The following is a 17979-nucleotide window of genomic DNA, read 5'->3' on the forward strand; positions in this document are numbered from 1 at the left end:
ATCACTTGACATGGACAAGGCTGATGACATCTGGCAGTGTGTCAAGAACAAGGTGAGAGAGAGAGGTTATATACTAAAGCCACTCACATAATACAAGATAAGTTAACATAACATAACCATAACGTATCATTAGATAACATAGCCATAACATATCATTAGATAACATAACCATAACGTATCATTAGATAACATAACCATAACGTATCATTAGATAACATAACCATAACATATCATTAGATAACATAACCATAACGTATCATTAGATAACATAGCCATAACGTATCATTAGATAACATAACCATAACGTATCATTAGATAACATAACCATAACATATCATTAGATAACATAGCCATAACGTATCATTAGATAACATAGCCATAACATATCATTAGATAACATAACCATAACGTATCATTAGATAACATAACCATAACATATCATTAGATAACATAACCATAACGTATCATTAGATAACATAGCCATAACATATCATTAGATAACATAACCATAACATATCATTAGATAACATAGCCATAACATTAGGTAACATAGTTATAACATGTCATAAGATAATATAGCCATAACATTAGGTAACATATCATGAGATAACATAGCCATAACATTAGGTAACATATCATTAGATAACATAGCCATAACATTAGATAACATATCATTAGATAACATAGCCATAACATATCATTAGATAACATAACCATAACGTATCATTAGATAACATAGCCATAACATTAGGTAACATAGTTATAACATGTCATAAGATAATATAGCCATAACATTAGATAACGTATCATTAGATAACATAGCCATAACATATCATTAGATAACATAGCCATAACATATCATTAGATAACATAGCCATAACATATCATTAGATAACATAACCATAACATATCATTAGATAACATAGCCATAACATATCATTAGATAACATAACCATAACGTATCATTAGATAACATAGCCATAACATATCATTAGATAACATAGCCATAACATATCATTAGATAACATAACCATAACGTATCATTAGATAACATAGCCATAACATATCATTAGATAACATAGCCATAACATAACCATAACGTACATTAGGTAACATAGTTATAACATAACATAAGATAATATAGCCATAACATTAGATAACATATCATGAGATAACATAGCCATAACATTAGGTAACATAGTTATAACATATCATTAGATAATATAGCCATAACATTAGATAACATATAACATATCATTAGATAACATAGCCATAACATATCATTAGATAACATAGCCATAACATATCATTAGATAACATAGCCATAACATTAGGTAACATAGTTATAACATGTCATAAGATAATATAGCCATAACATTAGGTAACATATCATGAGATAACATAGCCATAACATTAGGTAACATATCATTAGATAACATAGCCATAACATTAGGTAACATATCATTAGATAACATAGCCATAACATTAGGTAACATATCATTAGATAACATAACCATAACATTAGGTAACATATCATTAGATAACATAGCCATAACATTAGGTAACATATCATTAGATAACATAGCCATAACATAAGATAGCATAGCCATAACATAAGATAGCATAGCCATAACATTAGGTAACATAGTTATAACATTAGATAACATATCATGAGATAACATAGCCATAACATTAGGTAACATAGCCATAACATTAGATAACATAGCAATAACATTAGATAACATAGCAATAACATTAGATAACATAGCAATAACATTAGATAACATAGCAATAACATTAGATAACATAGCAATAACATTAGATAACATAGCCATAAGATAACATAGCCATAACATTTCATAATATAATATAGCCACAACATTAGATAACATAGCTATAACATTAGATAACATAGCTATAACATTAGATAACATAGCCATAACATTAGATAACATAGCCATAACATTAGATAACATAGCAATAACATTAGATAACATAGCCTTTACATAAGATAACAAATCTAATTTTATTTGACACATGTGCCGAATACAGCAGGTGTAGACCTTACCGTGAAATACTTTCTTACAAGCCCCTAACCAACAATGCAGTTCAAGAAATAGAGTTAAGAAAATATTTACCAAATAAACAAAATAAAAAATGTAAATAAAAAGTAATACAATAAAATAACAATAACGAGTCAGTGTGAGGGGTTACAGGTTAGTCGAGGTAATTTGTACATGTAGGTAGAGGTTAAAGTGACTGGATGGATAGATAATAAACAGCGAGTAGCAGCAGTGTAAAAACAAAGGGGGGGTTTGTCAATATAAATAGTCCAGGTGGCCATTTAATTAACTGTTCATCAAATCAAATCAAATTTTATTTGTCACATACACATGGTTAGCAGATGTTAATGCGAGTGTAGCGAAATGCTTGTGCTTCTAGTTCCGACAATGCAGTAATAACCAACAAGTAATCTAACTAACAATTCCAAAACTACTGTCTTATACACAGTGTAAGGGGATAAAGAATATGTACATAAAGATATATGAATGAGTGATGGTACAGAGCAGCATAGGCAAGATACAGTAAGATACAGTAGATGGTATTGAGTGCAGTATATACATATGAGATGAGTATGTAAACAAAGTGGCATAGTTAAAGTGGCTAGTGATACATGTATTACATAAAGATGCAGTAGATGATATAGAGTACAGTATATACGTATGCATATGAGATGAATAATGTAGGGTATGTAAACATTATATTAGGTAGAATTGTTTAAAGTGGCTAGTGATATATTTGACATAATTTCCCATCAATTTCCATTATTAAAGTGGCTGGAGTAGAGTCAGTGTCATTGACAGTGTGTTGGCAGCAGCCACTCAATGTTAGTGGTGGCTGTTTAACAGTCTGATGGCCTTGAGATAGAAGCTGTTTTTCAGTCTCTCGGTCCCAGCTTTGATGCACCTGTACTGACCTCGCCTTCTGGATGATAGCGGGGTGAACAGGCAGTGGCTCGGGTGGTTGATGTCCTTGATGATCTTTATGGCCTTCCTGTGACATCGGGTGGTGTAGGTGTCCTGGAGGGCAAGTAGTTTGCCCCCGGTGATGCGTTGTGCAGACCTCACTACCCTCTGGAGAGCCTTACGGTTGTGGGCGGAGCAGTTGCCGTACCAGGCGGTGATACAGCCCGACAGGATGCTCTCGATTGTGCATCTGTAGAAGTTTGTGAGTGCTTTTGGTGACAAGCCAAATTTCTTCAGACTCCTGAGGTTGAAGAGGCGCTGCTGCGCCTTCTTCACCATGCTGTCTGTGTGGGTGGACCAATTCAGTTTGTCTGTGATGTGTACGCCGAGGAACTTAAAACTTACTTACTTACAGTCTTATGGCTTGGGGGGTAGAAGCTGTTAAGGAGCCTTTTGGACCTAGACTTGGCACTCCGGTACCTCTTGCCTTGCAGTAGCAGAGAGAGCAGTCTATGACTTGGGTGACTGGAGTCTTTGAAAAAATGTTGGGCCTTCCTCTGACACCGCCTAGTCTATAGGTCCTGGATGGCAGGAAGTTTGGCCCCAGTGATGTACTGGGCCGTACGCACTACCCTCTGTAGCGTCTTACGGCGTCTTACGGTCAGATGCTGAGCAGTTGTCATAGCAGGCAGTGATGCAACCAGTCAGAATGCTCTTGATGGTGCAACTGTATCACATTTTGAGGATCAGAGGACCCATGCAGTCTCCTGTGGGGGAATAGGTGCTGCCGTGCCATCTTCACGACTGTCTTGGTGTGTTTGGTATGATAGTTTGTTGGTGAAGTTGACACCAAGGAACTTGAAGCTCTCGACCCGCTCTACTACAGCCCCGTTGATGTGAATGCGATCATGTTCGGCCCTCCTTTTCCTGTAGTCCACTATCAGCTCTTTTTTCTTGCTCACATTTTATGGGAGAGGTTGTTGTCCTGGCATCACACTACCAAGTCTCTGACCGCTTCCCTATAGGCTGTCTCATCGTTGTTGGGGATCAGGCCTACCACTGTTGTGTCGTTGGCAAACTTAATGATGGTGTTGGAGTTGTGCTTGGCCACACAGTCGTGGGTAAACAGGGAGTACAGGAAGGGAATAAGCACGCACCTCTGAGGTGCCCCCGTGTTGAGGATCAGCATGGCAGATGTGTTGTTGCCTACCCTTACCACCTGGGGGCGGCCTGTCAGGAAGTCCAGGATCCAGTTGCAGAGGGAGGCGTTTAGTTCCAGGATCCTTAGCTTAGTGATGAGCTTTGTGGGCACTATGGTGTTGAATGCTGAGCTGTAGTCAATGAACAGCATTCTCACATAGGTGTTCCTTTTGTTCAGGTGTGAAAGGGCAGTGTGGAGTGCCATTGACATTGCGTCATCTGTGGATCTGTTGGGGTGGTAAATGAATTGGAGTGGGTCTATGGTTTCCGGGATGACGGTGTTGATGTGAGCCATGACCAGCCTTTTAAAGCACTTCATGGCTACAGACATGAGTGCTACAGGGCAGTAGTCATTTAGGCAGGTTACCTTCACTTCCTTTGGTAGAGGCACTATGGTGGTCTGTTTGAAACATGTTGGTATTACAGACTCAGTCAGGGAGATGTTGAAAATATCAGTGAAGACACTTGCCAGTTGGTCCACACATGGTCTGTGTACATGTCCTGGTAATCCGTCTGGCCCCGCGGCCTTCTTAATGTTGACCTGTTTAAAGATCTTGCTCACGTCAGCTACTGAAAGCGTGATGACACAGTTGTCCGGAAAAGCTGGTGCTCTCATGCATGCTTCAGTGTTGCTTGCCTTGAAGGAAGCATTAAAGGCATTTAGCCTGTCTGGTAGGCTCGTGTCACTGGGCAGCTTGCGGCTGAGTTTCCCTTTGTAGTCCGTAATAGTTTGCAAGCCCTGCCACATCTGACGAGCATCAGAGCCGGTGTACTAGGATTCAATCTTAGTCCTGCATTGACGCTTTGCCTTGTTGAATGGTTCATCTGAGGGCACAGCAGGATTTCTTATAAGCGTCTTGAAAGCGGCAGCTCTACCCTTTAGCTCAGTGCGGATGATGTGGTGAACGACGTCGTCGATGCACTTATTGATGAAGCCCGGTAACTGAGGTGGTGTACTCCTCAATGCCATTGGATAAATCTCGGAACACATTCCAGTCTATGTGCTATGAAAACAGTCCTGTAGCGTAGCATCCGCGTCATCTGACCACTTCTGTATTGAGAGAGTCACTATTACTTACTGCTTTTGTTTTTGCTTGTAAGCAGGAATCAGGAGGATAGAGCTTTGGTCAGATTTGCCAAATGGAGGGCAAGGGAGAGCTTTGTATGAGTCTCTGTGTGTGGAGTAAAGGTGGTCAAGAGTGTTTTTTTTCCCCTCTGGTTGCACACTGGTTGTGACATGCTAGTAGAAATGAGGTATATTTACAAAATAAACTAAAGTTTGCCCACATTAAGCCTAGTGGTTAGAGTGGAGGGGTGGCAGGGTAGCCTAGTGGTTAGAGTGGAGGGGCGGCAGGGTAGCCTAGTGGTTAGAGTGGAGGGGCGGCAGGGTAGCCTAGTAGTTAGAGTGGAGGGGCGGCAGGGTAGCCTAGTGGTTAGAGTGGAGGGGCGGCAGGGTAGCCTAGTAGTTAGAGTGGAGGGGCGGCAGGGTAGCCTAGTGGTTAGAGTGGAGGGGCGGCAGGGTAGCCTAGTAGTTAGAGTGGAGGGGCGGCAGGGTAGCCTAGTAGTTAGAGTGGAGGGGCGGCAGGGTAGCCTAGTGGTTAGAGTGGAGGGGCGGCAGGGTAGCCTAGTAGTTAGAGTGGAGGGGCGGCAGGGTAGCCTAGTGGTTAGAGCGTTGGACTAGTAACCAGTAGGTAGCCTAGTGGTTAGAGCATTGGACTAGTAACCAGCAGGTAGCCTAGTGGTTAGAGCGTTGGACTAGTAACCGGAAGGTTGCAAGTTCAAACCCCTGAGCTGACAAGGTACAAATCTGTCGTTCTGCCCCCTGAACAAGGCAGTTAACCCACTGTTCCTAGGCTGTCATTGAAAATAAGAATTTGTTCTTAACTGACTTGCCTGGTTAAATAAAGGTAAATTAAAATGAAGGTCCCCGGCCACTAGGAGCACCACTTCCGGATGAACATAACATAAGAAAACATTTGTATTATTTGTAAAAAGTGGAGAAAAAAAAACACATTTTCACATCGGGTCAGGCAATTACTCAGAAAGGCAGCTGATTGTGTTGATGAAACTGTTTCTCTGCTGTCAGCCAGCCCTCACTGCTGAGTAGGAACCTAAGACACAAACTCCAGACACTTTTAGGACATTCAGGAAGTGGCCCACTGACCTATATTAATCTAGTAAAATAATAAATAATTAAATAAAATTGTATAAAAATGTAATACAATAAATGTATTATTAGTCGGCTGTTGATCCCGGATTGGCTGTTGATCTCGGGTCGGCTGTTGATCACGGGTCGGCTGTTGATCACGGGTCGGCTGTTGATCACGGGTCGGCTGTTGATCTCGAGTCGGCTGTTGATCTCGGGTCGGCTGTTGATCTCGAGTCGGCTGTTGATCTCGGGTCGGCTGTTGATCTCGGGTCGGCTGTTGATCCCGGATTGGCTGTTGATCTCGGGTCGGCTGTTGATCTCGGGTCGGCTGTTGATCTCGAGTCGGCTGTTGATCTCGAGTCGGCTGTTGATCTCAGGTCGGCTGTTGATCTCGGGTCGGCTGTTGATCTCGGGTCGGCTGTTGATCCCAGATTGGCTGTTGATCCCAGATCGGCTGTTGATCTCAGATCAAAGTGAAGTTTGTGCCCTGCTTGTTTCTGACTGTGAGCTTATACGAGGACATCTCTCTCTCTTCTCCCAGTTTCTGCACCTCACCACATTCCTCCAAATGTGATGAAACTGTAATTCTACTCACAGTGTCACAACTATTTCCCTCTTCTGTTCCTTGTCTCTCTCTTCCCTTTCTTGTCTCTTCCTCTCTTCTTTTTCGTCAGGTGGCCTCCAGTCTGTGTGGCCCCCATGTGACGGCCATGCCCCACCTGCGTGATGCCCAGATGTTCCGTCCTCTCTGCGTTATCGGGAAGCGTGTGGAGCGATCGCTGCGTGTGCGTAAGGTCCGCTCCCTGTTCCCCCTAGGGCCCTTGAAGGACCTGTTAGATGACCCGGCCGGTTCCCCAGAGGTCTCCCTGAAGACTGAGGGGCCCGTGCGCTGCGACTTCCTGCACGAGGAGTTCCTGGATGCCGTGGGGAGGGTCCGTGTGCAGGTCAGCAACCTGAGGAAGGAGGCGGCAATATGTCCCTTGGCTCCACACAGACAGCTGTCCCTCAGGGACAACCTGCCCTGGCTGGACTCTGTACACCGCCTCTACCTGGTGAGACACTGGACTTAGATAAACAGAATGAATGATGTATCGCTTTTCTCGATCTCTGCTATATATTTTTTTATGCACTATATCGGGTACCTCGGACCAACTGCCATGTCTGACAGAAACAGGAAGTGGGGGAATGGGACTCGCGTGGCTCCCATTGCATATGTGCACCATAGAAGTCTTGATTTTATATGAGATCACCCACTTGGCAAAAACTGGTTGAATCTACGTTGTTTCCATGTCATTTCAACCAAAATATTCAATGTGATGACATTGAATCAACGTAAAAAACATTTGATTTTGTTAAAGGAATCAACGTAAAGGATTTAGATTTTAGATTTGTTTACCTTTTTAACTTAAATCCAATGCCATGGTGAATAATTTTGATGATTTCACATTAAAGTCACTTTAGCTGAAAACTCAACCAAATGTTAATCAAAACTAAACATTGTAATCAAAACTAAACACTGATGTCTGTACCCAGTGGGCATGGTCTAATCCAAGGCTTTCCAACCCTGTTCCTGGAGAGCTACCCTCCTGTAGGTTTACACTCCAACCCTGTTCCTGGAGAGCTACCCTCCTGTAGGTTTACACTCCAACCCTGTTCCTGGAGAGCTACCCTCCTGTAGGTTTACACTCCAACCCTGTTCCTGGAGAGCTACCCTCCTGTAGGTTTGCACTCCAACCCGTTGTAATTAACCCAATCCAGTTTATCAACAAGCTAATTATTAGTATCAGGTGCGCTAGATTAGGGTCCAAAAACCTACAGGACGCTAGCTCCCCGGGCACAGGTTTGGAGAGCCCTGGTGTAAACCTACAGGACGCTAGCTCCCCGGGCACAGGTTTGGAGAGCCCTGGTGTAAACCTACAGGACGCTAGCTCCCGGGCACAGGTTTGGAGAGCCCTGGTGTAAACCTACAGGACGCTAGCTCCCCGGGCACAGGTTTGGAGAGCCCTGGTGTAAACCTACAGGACGCTAGCTCCCGGGCACAGGTTTGGAGAGCCCTGGTGTAAACCTACAGGACGCTAGCTCCCGGGGCACAGGTTTGGAGAGCCCTGGTGTAAACCTACAGGACGCTAGCTCCCCGGGCACAGGTTTGGAGAGCCCTGGTGTAAACCTACAGGACGCTAGCTCCCGGGCACAGGTTTGGAGAGCCCTGGTGTAAACCTACAGGACGCTAGCTCCCCGGGCACAGGTTTGGAGAGCCCTGGTGTAAACCTACAGGACTCTAGCTCCCCGGGCACAGGTTTGAACAAGGTTGGAGTGTAAACCTACAGGACGCTAGCTATCAGGAACAAGGTTGGAGTGTAAACCTACAGGACGCTAGCTATCAGGAACAAGGTTGGAGTGTAAACCTACAGGACGCTAGCTATCAGGAACAGGGTTGGAGTGTAAACCTACAGGACGCTAGCTATCAGGGACAGGGTTGGAGTGTAAACCTACAGGACGCTAGCTATCAGGAACAAGGTTGGAGTGTAAACCTACAGGACGCTAGCTATCAGGAACAAGGTTGGAGTGTAAACCTACAGGACGCTAGCTATCAGGAACAGGGTTGGAGTGTAAACCTACAGGACGCTAGCTATCAGGAACAGGGTTGGAGTGTAAACCTACAGGACGCTAGCTATCAGGAACAAGGTTGGAGTGTAAACCTACAGGATGCTAGCTATCAGGAACAAGGTTGGAGTGCCCTGGTCTAATCTCTTTCTATCTCACTTCCAGGTGAGTGAGGTGTACTGCAGCTCTGATGCCAAACTGCGTGTGCTGGGGATGGAGAGGAGGACAGAGCTGAGGCTGGGGCCCAACACCCCTCTGGCCTTCTCCTGCCTCAGGCTCTCTGTCTCTCCCTCGGGCCTGGTGGAGGTGTGTGACGGCTGGGAGGGCAGCTACCTACACCCCAAGGCCAGGTGGGCCAAGTTCGACTCCCCGGACTATGCGTCTCTGGTAGCAGGTAGACCGGTGTCTGAGCCCAAGATGATGGGCCTGCTCTCCCAGTTTGGTGAGCTAACCTCCACTCTGTTGTCCAATGAATTAATATATGCAAATAATGTGCCTTTTTTTTAACCTCCTGATAATTAACCTCCCTTCCTGATCTCCCACGTTCAAGTTATCCCATCCCATTTCATGGCACAAATTCAATTCACACTTCCTTTACTTTCCAATTCAGATTCAGATGCATTTATAACCACCTTCCTCCCGTTCCCCCTTCAGCGTTCAACTTCTCCCACCCCTCCATAATCTCCCTGTCCAGCTCGGCCCTCCACCTGCCGGACACATCCCCCAGCAAGGATCAACACCAGCACCGCAAGGTGACAGACTACCAGGAGGCGCAGGAGATCTCCAGCGAGGCCCTGCTGCCCCTGGAGGAGGAAGAGGAGGAGGGAAGCTGAGCGAGGAAGGGAGGAAGGGGGCTGATAGGTAGAGGGGGAGAGGGGGAAGAGAGGAGTGTGAGGAAAGGACATTGGTGTCTCAGGGTTAAAAGCCAATTAAATTAAATTGACAGATGAGCAATGCCTAATTCTATCCTCAGTTTATTATAATACACCACAGACACAGATATTGGTAATCTACGACAACCTTTCCAGTTATCTAGTCACACAGAGAAAAGGTTATTGTGATTCCAAGAGAGTGAGTCAATTTATTGTTGAACTAGGCATTTTTATTCATTGCAGCGTGTCTGTAAAGACCTTGATCTTGGGGACTTAAATATACAGCAGTCCTTGATCTTGGGGACTTAAATATACAGCAGTCCTTGATCTTGGGGACTTAAATATACAGCAGTCCTTGATCTTGGGGACTTAAATATACAGCAGTCCTTGATCTTAGGGAGTTAAATATACAGCAGTCCTTGATCTTAGGGAGTTAAATATACAGCAGTCCTTGATCTTGGGGACTTAAATATACAGCAGTCCTTGATCTTGGGGACTTAAATATACAGCAGTCCTTGATCTTAGGGAGTTAAATATACAGCAGTCCTTGATCTTGGGGACTTAAATATACAGCAGTCCTTGATCCTGGGGACTTAAATATACAGCAGTCCTTGATCTTGGGGACTTAAATATACAGCAGTCCTTGATCTTAGGGAGTTAAATATACAGCAGTCCTTGATCTTGGGGACTTAAATATACAGCAGTCCTTGATCTTGGGAACTTAAATATACAGCAGTCCTTGATCTTGGGGAGCTAAATATACAGCAGTCCTTGATCTTGGGGACTTAAATATACAGCAGTCCTTGATCTTGGGGACTTAAATATACAGCAGTCCTTGATCTTGGGGACTTAAATATACAGCAGTCCTTGATCTTGGGGAGTTAAGTGTACAGCAGCTGGTCATGTCTTCTCTCTCTCTGACTCAGATTCATCAAACACCCATGTAGAATGTGAAGGAGGGAGGGAGGAGGAGGGAGAGAGGAGTTGGGAGAGAAAGCGATAGATGGATACAGAGAAGGACAGAGAGAGAGAAAGAGGAGAGGGACAGAGAGAGAGAAAGAGGAGAGGGACAGAGAGAGAGAAAGAGAGGGGAATAAAAGATAAGGGACAATAACAGAGATAATCCACACCAGATAACCCACACCACACCAGATAACACACATCACACCAGATAACCCACATCACACCAGATAACCCACACTAAAGTAGTACACTATAGAGGGAATAGGGCTCTGGTCTAAAGTAGTGCACTATGTAGGGAATAGGGCTCTGGTCTAAAGTAGTACACTATAGAGGGAATAGGGCTCTGGTCTAAAGTAGTGCACTATGTAGGGAATAGGGCTCTGGTCTAAAGTAGTACACTATAGAGGGAATAGGGCTCTGGTCTAAAGTAGTGCACTATGTAGGGAATAGGGCTCTGGTCTAAAGTAGTACACTATAGAGGGAATAGGGCTCTGGTCTAAAGTAGTGCACTATGTAGGGAATAGGGCTCTGGTCTAAAGTAGTGCACTATGTAGGGAATAGGGCTCTGGTCTAAAGTAGTACACTATAGAGGGAATAGGGCTCTGGTCTAAAGTAGTGCACTATGTAGGGAATAGGGCTCTGGTCTAAAGTAGTGCACTATGTAGGGAATAGGGCTCTGGTCTAAAGTAGTACACTATAGAGGGAATAGGGCTCTGGTCTAAAGTAGTGCACTATGTAGGGAATAGGGCTCTGGTCTAAAGTAGTGCACTATGTAGGGAATAGGGCTCTGGTCTAAAGTAGTGCACTATGTAGGGAATAGGGCTCTGGTCTAAAGTAGTACACTATAGAGGGAATAGGGCTCTGGTCTAAAGTAGTGCACTATGTAGGGAATAGGGCTCTGGTCTAAAGTAGTGCACTATGTAGGGAATAGGGCTCTGGTCTAAAGTAGTGCACTATGTAGGGAATAGGGCTCTGGTCTAAAGTAGTACACTATAGAGGGAATAGGGCTCTGGTCTAAAGTAGTGCACTATGTAGGGAATAGGGCTCTGGTCTAAAGTAGTACACTATAGAGGGAATAGGGCTCTGGTCTAAAGTAGTGCACTATGTAGGGAATAGGGCTGCCATATGGGACACAGATCCTATTTCCGTTTGATTAGTTTAACAGAAACTTCCTGTCAGTGGCCTCAGCCGACCACACCCCCTGCCGGTCGGTCGCTGCACCCCGCTATGAGACACTGTATCTAGACAAGTAGACCATCATCCTTTGAAGCCGTCTCCACTTGGCATTCAATGAGTGTGTGTGTGTGGGTGGTTGAGTGGGCACTGAATGTTCTGTGCACGATTTACGTTATCCGTCACACTTTTGTCCCTACCTAGTCTATATCTTATAAATACTAATATATGACATTTAACAGATGCTTTTATCCAAAGTGCTTCATCCTTAGTGCATTCTCCTTCAATGTAGTCTCGTCACCTTTGACCTCTGAGATTAATTCTAAAAGTGGAATCAACATGGTGGAAATCTACAGGGAAGAAATAACTAGTTGTTTTAGATCCTGCCAGACATCAGTAAGAGATCATAGCTTTCACCTGGTCGTTCTGTCATGGAAAGACGCCTTGTTCCTAATGTGTTGTACACTCAGTATATTTACTGTGTAAGTTACATAGTCAATATACTGAGTGGACAAAACATTAGGAACAGGTCATCTTTCCATGACATAGAATGACCAGGTGAATCCAGGTGAAAGCTATGATCTCTTATTGATGTCACTTATTAAATCCTCTTCAAATCAGTGGAGATGAAGACGAGGAGACAGGTGAAAGGATTTTTAAGCCTCGAAACAATTGAGACATGGATTGTGTATGTGTGATCGGCAATTGGCAACCCATTCCTTATGGGATTCATTGACACATCAACAAACATTACAATAATTCACGATGGTAATTAAATTATCATTTTTCTTCCGGCGTTCTCTGCATTGTGCATTACATAAAGAGTGAAAAAAAAAAAAAATCTATACATAATAGTAAATAAGGTTATCCAAACAATAATTATATCCTTAGAGCAGTAAAATAATATATCTACAGTACCAGTCAAAAGTTTGGACACACCGACTCATTCAAGGGATTTTCTTTATTTTCTACATTGTAGAATAATAATGAAGATATCAAACCTGAAATAACACATATGGAATCATTTAGTAACCAATAATAGTGTTAAACAAATCCAAATATATTTTATATTTGAGATTCTTCAAATAAACACCCTTGATGACAGCTTTGCACTGTCTTAGAATTTGCTCAACCAGCTTCACCTGGAATGCTTTTCCAACCATCTTGAAGGAGTTCCCACATATGCTGAGCACTTGTTGGCTGCTTTTCCTTCACTCTGCTTTCCAACTCATTTCAAACCATCTCAATTTGGTTGAGGTCGGGGGATTGTGGAGGCCACGTCATCTGATATAGCACTCCATCACTCTCCTTCTTGGTAAAATAGCCCTTACACAGCCTGGAGGTTTGTTGGGTCATTGTCCAGTTGAAAAACAAATGAGTCCCACTAACACCAAACCAGATGGGATGGTGTATCGCTGAAGAATGCTGTGGTAGCCATGCTGGTTAAGTTTGCCTTGAATTCTAAATAAATCAGTGTCACCAGCAAAGCAGCCCCACACCATAACACCCCCTCCTTCATTCTTTACGGTGGGAACTACACATGTGCAGAGATCATCCATTCACCCACACTGCGTTTCACAGACACTGCGGTTGGAAACGAAACGGACCAATTCAGACTCCAGACCAAAAGACACATTTCCACCGATCTAATGTCCATTGTTCATGTTTCTTGGCCCAAGCAAGTCTCTTCTTCTTATTGGCGTCCTTTAGTAGTGGTTTCTTTGCAGCAATTCAAGCATGAAGGCCTGATTCACACAGTCTCCTCTGAACAGTTGATGTTGAAATGTGTCTGTTACTTGAACTCTGTGAAGCATTTATTTGTATTGCAATTTCTGAGGCTGGTAACTCTAATGAATTTATCCTCTGCAGCAGAGGTAACTCTGGGTCTTCCTTTCCTTTGGCGGCCCTCATGAGAGCCAGTTTCATCCTAGCGCTTGGTTTTTGCGTCTGCACTTGAAGAAACTTTAAAAGTTCTGTAAATGTTCTGTATTGACTGACCTTCATGTCTTAAAGTAATGATGGACTGTCGTTTCTCTTTGCTTATTTGAGCTGTTCTTGCCATAATATGGTCTTGGTCTTTTACAAAATAGGGCTATCTTCTGTATTCCAAGAGCTCTACTTCCTGAGTCGGCCAGGGCAGATGTTGCATATAGAAAGGTAATATGTTCATCAAAAAAAATACCAAAATATTTATAATTGCTAGTAAACTCAATGTTTTCACCAAAACAAAACTGAAAAACACATCTTAGTAGCTGGTTATCTAAAAGTCATTATCTGTGTTTTAGTCTGGTTGATCATGAGTCTCTTTTACACCAAGTCATTATCTGTGTTTTAGTCTGGTTGATCGTGAGTCTCTTTTACACCAAGTCATTATCTGTGTTTTAGTCTGGTTGATCATGAGTCTCTTTTACACCAAGTCATTATCTGTGTTTTAGTCTGGTTGATCATGAGTCTCTTTTACACCAAGTCATTATCTGTGTTTTAGTCTGGTTGATCGTGAATCTCCATATTTTACACCAAGACATTATCTGTGTTTTAGTCTGGTTGATCAGGAGTCTCCATGTTTTACACCAACTGACTGCACATAATAACATGTTCTGCAGGTCTTGTTCAGTGTCCGCCATCAAAATAATATCATCAGCACATAAAAGGATACTTAGCATTTCATCATCGTATCTTACTCAAAATATTTATCCGTTTAATTTGTTTTAATCAATTATAAACAAAGCAAACAAAGTCTGAAAAAGGCGTTTCCTTGTTTTAAACCTGAGGGAAACCAATCTGAACAATATTCATTAACACGCACCCAACCAATTGGTACTTTGTAAAGAGAATGAATTGCTTGATAACATTTCCCATCAACCCCTGTAACAAACAATAGGCTAAATGTGTGCCATTCAGAGTGTGTTTGGGCAAGACAAACGGTTTAAGTGCCTTTGAACAGGGTACGGTAGTAGGTGCCAGGCACACAGGTTTGTGTCAAGAACTGCAATGCTGCTGGATTTACAGCACTCAACAGTTTCCTTTGTGTATCAAGAATGGTCCACCACACAAAACACATCCAGCCAACTTGAAACAACTGTGGGAAGCATTGGAGTCAACATGGACCAGCATCCCTGTGGAACGCTTTTGACACCTTGTAGAGTCCATGTCCCTGATGAATTGAGGCTGTTCTGAGAGCAAAAGGGGGTGCAACTCATTGTTAGGAAGGTGTTCCTAATGTTTTGTACACTCAGTGTATATGTATAAATGATTTAACGTGATATACTGATATTTCACACCAAGATGCCTCTATTGCCTTCTGGGTAGGTACTGTAGGTAGCAGAAACCTAAAGCTTTAATAAATCACCCGTGGGACTGTTCCCATGTGGTGGTGGTGATGAGAGCTCATCCACCCTAGTCCCATGGTAGTAGAAAACACCTACCTGACCTGGGCAGACTGAACTGAGGTGGATGTGAACAATTTTAATATACAGAGATGGCCGCGCAGCCAAAGTGAGCAATTGGGGGGAGAAGGGCCTTGGACAAGGGAGGTGACCAAAAACCTGATGGTCACTTTGACAGAGATCCAGAGTTCCTCTGTGGAAATGGAAGAACCTTCCAGAAGGGACAACCATCTCTTTCAGCACTCCACCAATCAGGCCTTTATGGTAGAGTGGCCAGACGGAAGCCACTCCTCGGTAAAAGGCATATGACAGCCCGCTTGGAGTTTGCCAAAAGGCACCAAAAGACTCTAGTCTTCCAAGATTTAACCCTTTGGCCTGAATGCCAAGTGTCACGTCTGGAGGAAACTTTGCACCGTCCCTACGGTGAAGCATGGTGGTGGGAGTATCATGCTATGTGGATGTTATTCAGCGGCAGAGACTGGGAGACCAGTCAGGATCGAGGGAAAGATGAACGGAGAAAAGTACAGAATGATCCTTGATGAAAACCTGCTAACAGAGCACTGAGGACCTCCGACTGGGGTGAAGGTTCACCTTCCAACAGGACAACAACCCTAAGCACACAGCCAAGACAACACAGGAGTGGCTTTGGGACAAGTCTCTGAATGTCCTTGAGTGGCCCAGCCAGAGCCCGGACTTGAACCTGATCGAACATCTCTGGAGAGACCTGAAAATAGCTGTGCGGCAACGCTCCCCATCCAACCTGACAGAGCTTGAGAGGATTTACAGAGAACAATGGGCTGTAATCGCTGCCAAATGTGCTTCAACAAAGTACTGAGTAAAGGGTCTGAAAACTATTGCAGTTACATTTGATTTTTTATAATAAATTAGGAAAAAAAATCTGAAAACCATTTTGTGTACTTTGTCAATATGGGGTATTGTCTGTAGATTGATGAGGAAAAACAAACCATTTTTAAATTATTATTATTTTTTTTTAGTAAGGATGTAAATTAATAACAAATTGTGGAAAAAGTCAAGGGGTCGGAATACTTTCCGAATCATTCTAGCTCTGAGCTAGGCTCACAAGGAAGAGTTTGAGAGTCAGCTATCTATAGAATGTGGCATGCTGTGAGATAAGAGGGTCAACACACATTCATCTAAAAGGAGATTAATAAAAGAAGAAGAAAAGAGTGGAAGACAGGAAACGCAAATGTCTTAATAAGTGGCAAGCTGCTACAAAACTACTTTAGACCGAGGACCTACTGGACCTATTTTGGTAGCAGCTTGCCATACAATACTGTTTATTCATCTGTACAGAAACTCCATGTGGTGTGTCAGAAGCTCAGAAAAAACTGGAGAGAAAAAGCCCCCTCCCCAAAAACATAATACCAGTGTTACCAGTTGACGTTATTCTTCAATAACACAAACCCCAATGCAAATCAGGGGGTGGAAAACAGGTTTATTCAAAAGAGGATAAATCATAGATGTTACGCTGAGAGGTAGATGGTCGTTCCTTCCTTGTCCTCAGTGATTCTCTCCATCGAACGGTTCCTTCCCTGTCCTCAGTGATTCTCTCCACCGAACGGTTCCTTCCCTGTCCTCAGTGATTCTCTCCATCGAACGGTTCCTTCCTTGTCCTCAGTGATTCTCTCCATCGAACGGTTCCTTCCCTGTCCTCAGTGATTCTCTCCATCGAACAGTTCCTTCCCTGTCCTCAGTGATTCTCTACACAGAACAAAGGGACAGCGTGTAGTTTTTTAACCCAGCCCTAGCCTGCGGTTGACCAATTAGAATTCCTTGCAATAAAACTGAGCCAGTGGCCAAATAACAATGTATCCTATTTCAGACTCAATATATAGACAAATTCCTCCCATGTCTCTGCATTAATCCCCTATTTCCATTGATCGCTAGTACTCCATCAACTTTTAGTCCTCTGTCTCTGCGTTGTGTATTTATCTTCCAAATATTCTTATACACTAGACACAATCCATATTGACAGGTCAAACATTTATAAATTAATAAAAAATAAATAAAAAAAACATGCCCTTTTATACTTTATTTTTAAACTTTTAATTATATAAAAATATTTATTACAACATTCTTCATTTTGCGTGTAATTCATTCAATCCAGTTGATTAATTCATAGGCGTCTGTATTTATAAAGACCCATTTGGTTGGTTTCTACATTATTTAATGCATGTTTGCATAGATTCCAGGAGACTTAATAACATCTCTGGGCAAGTCTATCCTTCCTTTCACAACGCAGAAGCAAAAGTAGGAAAGAAGAGATGACATGACATAAAACCTAAAACGTGATAAGGCGAGATTTTTGTCAATTCATTTTCTCTACTTCCTCAGAGTCAGATGAGATAACGGATACCATTTGCATGTCTCTGCATTCAGCACGAAGGAAGTTAACCTTTTTAATTCAAATGCTATTTACATGCTTCTGACTCTGGGTAAGTTGATAAAGGGCTCAATTGCCCCCCCCCCCAAAAAAAAATCTCGCAATATCCCTTTAAATCAAAATGATAACACGACAACCATAACTCCTTAAACATCATATGATTATTGATTACATGATCAGTTCATGATGTCACAGAGATGGAACAGTTGCCACATGGTGTAAACATGACAAACAGTTAACATACCAGGAACTCATGACAATA

The 17979-nt window shown here is 42.9% G+C and overlaps 1 protein-coding gene across 1 annotated transcript; it reads left to right on the forward strand.

The window, feature by feature from the left end:
- Positions 1-6998: 6998 nt before the first annotated feature.
- LOC112246113 (uncharacterized protein C11orf42) lies at positions 6999-9876 on the forward strand. Its single transcript, XM_024414387.2, has 3 exons — positions 6999-7367; positions 9085-9361; positions 9574-9876. The coding sequence occupies exons 1-3, from the start codon at positions 7026-7028 to the stop codon at positions 9750-9752; spliced, it is 798 nt and encodes a 265-aa protein (XP_024270155.1). The 5' UTR covers positions 6999-7025; the 3' UTR covers positions 9753-9876.
- The last annotated feature ends 8103 nt before the right edge of the window (positions 9877-17979 follow it).

Source organism: Oncorhynchus tshawytscha, linkage group LG03 (genome assembly GCF_018296145.1).
Source record: "Oncorhynchus tshawytscha isolate Ot180627B linkage group LG03, Otsh_v2.0, whole genome shotgun sequence".
Taxonomy (NCBI): Eukaryota; Metazoa; Chordata; class Actinopteri; order Salmoniformes; family Salmonidae; genus Oncorhynchus; species Oncorhynchus tshawytscha.

Excerpts from the sequence above, each read along its gene's own strand:
- LOC112246113 (XM_024414387.2), top strand. The coding sequence starts at position 7,026 with ATGCCCCACCTGCGTGATGCCCAGATGTTCCGTCCTCTCTGCGTTATC. Across the intron at positions 7,368-9,084 it reads CTGTACACCGCCTCTACCTG|GTGAGTGAGGTGTACTGCAG; the intron begins GTGAGACACTGG and ends TCTCACTTCCAG. Across the intron at positions 9,362-9,573 it reads GGGCCTGCTCTCCCAGTTTG|CGTTCAACTTCTCCCACCCC; the intron begins GTGAGCTAACCT and ends TTCCCCCTTCAG.